Source organism: Penaeus japonicus, unplaced genomic scaffold (genome assembly GCF_977035675.1).
Source record: "Penaeus japonicus unplaced genomic scaffold, GWHDUDI00000001_assembly GWHDUDI00000029, whole genome shotgun sequence".
Classification (NCBI taxonomy): Eukaryota; Metazoa; Arthropoda; class Malacostraca; order Decapoda; family Penaeidae; genus Penaeus; species Penaeus japonicus.
The window spans coordinates 28,187,207-28,191,137 of NW_028234431.1; the positions used below are offsets into that span (position 1 = coordinate 28,187,207).

Here is a 3,931-nt window from a genome sequence, read left to right on the forward strand (position 1 = left end):
AAAACTTTTTTTTTCTTTTAATATCTTCAAAATTAAATCATGCGAAACAAGCCACAGTAGTAATGGGTAAAGTGAATCTGGCAAGGCAAGACGCACCAATTTTGTAAGAACTGTCAGCTGAACCCTATTTCACATCTACTGGGTCGTTTACTTGCTGTTATTACTCTAATCACTACAAATAAATACTCTTCTCCTAACAGCCTTTGTAACAAAAATCATTATGGGACTTAACAGTTCTTACATAAATTGTGTGCTGTGTATGAAGAGATGGAATGAAAATTACAAGCAATTTTTTGCTTCCTTGGTTAAAAAAAAAAAATTATTTCTGCCATTATGTTTTTAGATGCCTTTTTACAGTGTTATAATGTTAAATGTTACAGTCCATTCACAAACCCTTCTAAAATCTCCAGATTTTTTTGTGTAGCACAATTTGCATGAGTTAGCTGCCAACCCCATCATATTTTGGCAGGCAAACACTTAGCAGAGTATAATTTTATAAAAAAAAAAAAAAAAAAAAAAAAAAAAAAAAAAAAAAAATATAATATATATATATATATATATATATATTATATATATATATATATTATATATATATATATATATCTAATATATATATATATATATATAGTGGCAGTGTGTTATGCATATTGCCAAATAGAAGCTTAAGCTGTAACAAACTTAACTTTACTAGCATAAATGCAGAGAGACTTAAGGAAATGTGTTGTGGATAGTTTGTAGCTTATCTACAAACTAATCACGTGCAGGTGCTGAGTAAATAACATTTTGCTGTCTTATATATCAGTTCACTCCAATCTCTCCTACTGCCCTAATCAGCTATTTCTTCTTTACGGGAGGAATTTTGCTATGTTATCAGATTTCACGAATGATAGTGAGTTTAATGATAATAGCAGGTTCTGCTGACAAACATGTCATGACACATTAAAAGAAAGCTCAGCTACATATAAGTGTATATATACAAGAAAAGAAAAATACTTGTTTTCCCTGAATATGCTACTTAAGACTAGCATATGCATGTTACATGTGAGTACGCAACAACGTGTAAATCAGTGTTAATGTATGTTTCAATGTTCCATGTACAGTACATTTGCTGCTGTCTGCATATGTGTTGAAGCTTGCATTTCATTTATGTTTACATTATATGGTTCAGATTTGATTTTCAAAACAAGCTATTTATATTGACATCACTACTCAATAGTTACTCCTTATAATGTATAAATGTAATATATAATTTAAACTTAATATCATTTATGCATACATCATTAATCAAAATGAAAGTGTTTACACCTACACACTGCATTCTTAAAACACCTTTATGATTAATTTGTATTGGCATAATACTAAGAAAAAAAGAAGAGAAAGAAAAGAGATACAAAGGACAGAGAGAAAAGAAAAGTATGAAGAGGGAAGAAAGGAGAAAGGAAAGAAAGGAAAAAAAATACAGAGAAAGGAAAAAGAATGCTTGGCACAAATACAACTTTTAAAGTCACAAACAAGAGAAAATCCACTCTGTATTTTGATATGAAAATGATAATCAGTGCAACTACTGACTAATATCCCTTACCTTTTGTAAATCATGATATGGTAATCATCAACTAAATCTTAAAAAAAATGGATTTCAGTGGAACTCAGCATTTGCAAGCAACAACAATTCATTCAATCTTATCATTCAGAAACAAGACTTAAACTTCATAGCGTTGTGGTCTTGCATTGTAGACCGTGCATAGGATAGCAGGCAAATGGGAGTCTAATTAAATATGGCTATAAAAAGCTATAAAAAGTAGAATATCTGGTCGAGTATAGTTCAAACACAAATTTATGCACAAAGTACAGGAATGTCAAACAAATATTTTAAATGCAAGATTTGCTGCATCACGCTGTAAAATATTCTCTAACCAATGAAATACACTTTTTTGGAAATAGGTACAAATAATATGTATACATACATAAATACGCTCACACATATATCCTGATACTTTGTCAAAATATTAGGCAAGTGAAAATTATACTATTCATATTCTTTCATCTTGTGTAAACTTAGTAGAACAATGACAATATAATATCAACATTCTTATCACCAGCCTGAGTGTAAATGACAAAAAACAATGAAATTAATGCTAATAATTATACAGGCCATGACTTAGTAATCAGCAACTTGTTACTTCACTGGCAGAATTGCGTAAAACTGTTCTCTGATATCTTTAAAATAAAATTACTTTATAGAACAAGACTAAAATCTCTTGTCTCATATAACTATACACATGTCAATAGAATTAAAAGTAGCAAAACATCCAGTCCTGTCACAAGATTAAAAATAAAAGCTGCTACATAACTTCCACTGCTCTATTAACACCCAACAAGACACCTTCAGGCATCTTGCACATAAAAGATGTTCATCAAATGGTAAAAAAAAAGGGACTTCCACTGATTTTTTATCATCTGAAATAAAATCTTATAGGACATCAGGCTTAAACTCAAATACTTTGAAATTCTGTCCTCATCAGAGAGTTTCAACAAGCATGCACATTCCCTGAAATAATCATTAGTAATTAACTAGAGTATTACCTATTGAACATGCTAACATTCACATGGACGGCATGTATGGCAATGCAGAAATATCTGGTTTGTATTGAAAATAACACTACACACACACAAGTGTTATTAGGCAAGGCTAAGGCATCATTAATTATACTACTCTGTTTTGTACTGAAAACTTGCCATTGTGCTGAGAATCACATTCACTTGAAAAAACATGGTCCTCTACCGAGATTCAAATCTTCCTTGCGGGAAAATTCTTGTACCCAAAGTGAAAGACCTCCACAGAAGTAAGCTTGCTTTTATCAACAAAGGCAAGGATCACAGAACTTTTAAGTAGTGAGGCAGTCTTTGGAAGAGAGATCTAAAAATAAATCATTAGTGGCCGCTAGTCTATTATGGACTGCATTTCACCCTAACTCCAACTGGGACTTTTCCATCAGCCAACTTGGTTTCCATTTTAAAAGATAGACTAGAGATGGTTATAGGAAGATGAACCCAACTCAGAAGTCATTGTCATTACAGTTGTCATCCATCTTGAAACTTCTTGTTATCTCTTCATCACTGTTCACTGAGTACTTGAGATCCACGTTAAGGAAACGATGGTTAGTGAGATCCTGTGTGATATGGAGTTCTCCCTTGACCTGATTGTCTTGCTCGAGAGGAACTGTAGCCAGCGGCAGCACGGTGTTTTGCCAGTGCGTATCTTCATTATCAGGCGAGGTAGAGAGTTTCATTCCACCGGGGAACCAAACATCAAACCACATGACCATACTGTTCAGCCGCCCAGAGCCAATGCTGGACAGGTTGAAAGAGTGCGAAATGTTTCGAAGATCTTCTGCCTTGACAGTGTTTAGATCCAAGTCACAGACAGGAGTTGGGAAACTAAGCACATCTTCCTGAGCCACCATATGAACGTGAACAACATCTGCAAAGAAGGGTCGCAGTAAATATGGATGGCTTCCAATCCATAGAAAAAATCATCAAATAAAAAATCTGAACAACAAACTTAGAATGTAGTAAAACAAATGAAATACCTTTGTATCTTGCAACTGCATGATCTGCCAAGAGAGACATGTCCAAATTGTAAACATGATTGAGAGAAACCCAAAAGTCGTAGGTTCCTTCCTCATATGTTGAAATCCACTGTGCTTCTCCTAAAGCCATGTACAGCACTGCACGCTCAGGGTACATTTTACCACCCTGCAAAAATATGGTAAAAGGTCAACCTAAACATCCAAAAAAGTAAGTAAAGTTCAATTTGTAACTGCTTTGGATGATCATAGCCTACTTTTCATCCGTACTAATAACTATTTCCGAAACACTACACCACACACTATCACAAATATTAATGATTGCACCTCTCAGCCTTACATAC

At 33.5% G+C, this 3,931-nt stretch overlaps 1 protein-coding gene across 1 annotated transcript in view; it reads right to left on the reverse strand.

Annotated features, from left to right (window-relative positions):
• Window positions 1-633: 633 nt before the first annotated feature.
• LOC122255247 (protein arginine N-methyltransferase 6) overlaps window positions 634-3,931 on the reverse strand; it is an 11,011-nt gene continuing 7,713 nt past the window's right edge. Inside the window, exons 5-6 of the mRNA XM_043019194.2 lie at window positions 3,591-3,756; window positions 634-3,481 (exon numbers count right to left, since the gene is read on the reverse strand). Coding sequence (XP_042875128.1) covers window positions 3,057-3,481; window positions 3,591-3,756 — 591 coding nt within the window. The 3' untranslated portion in view covers window positions 634-3,056. The remainder of the gene's footprint in view (window positions 3,482-3,590; window positions 3,757-3,931) is intronic.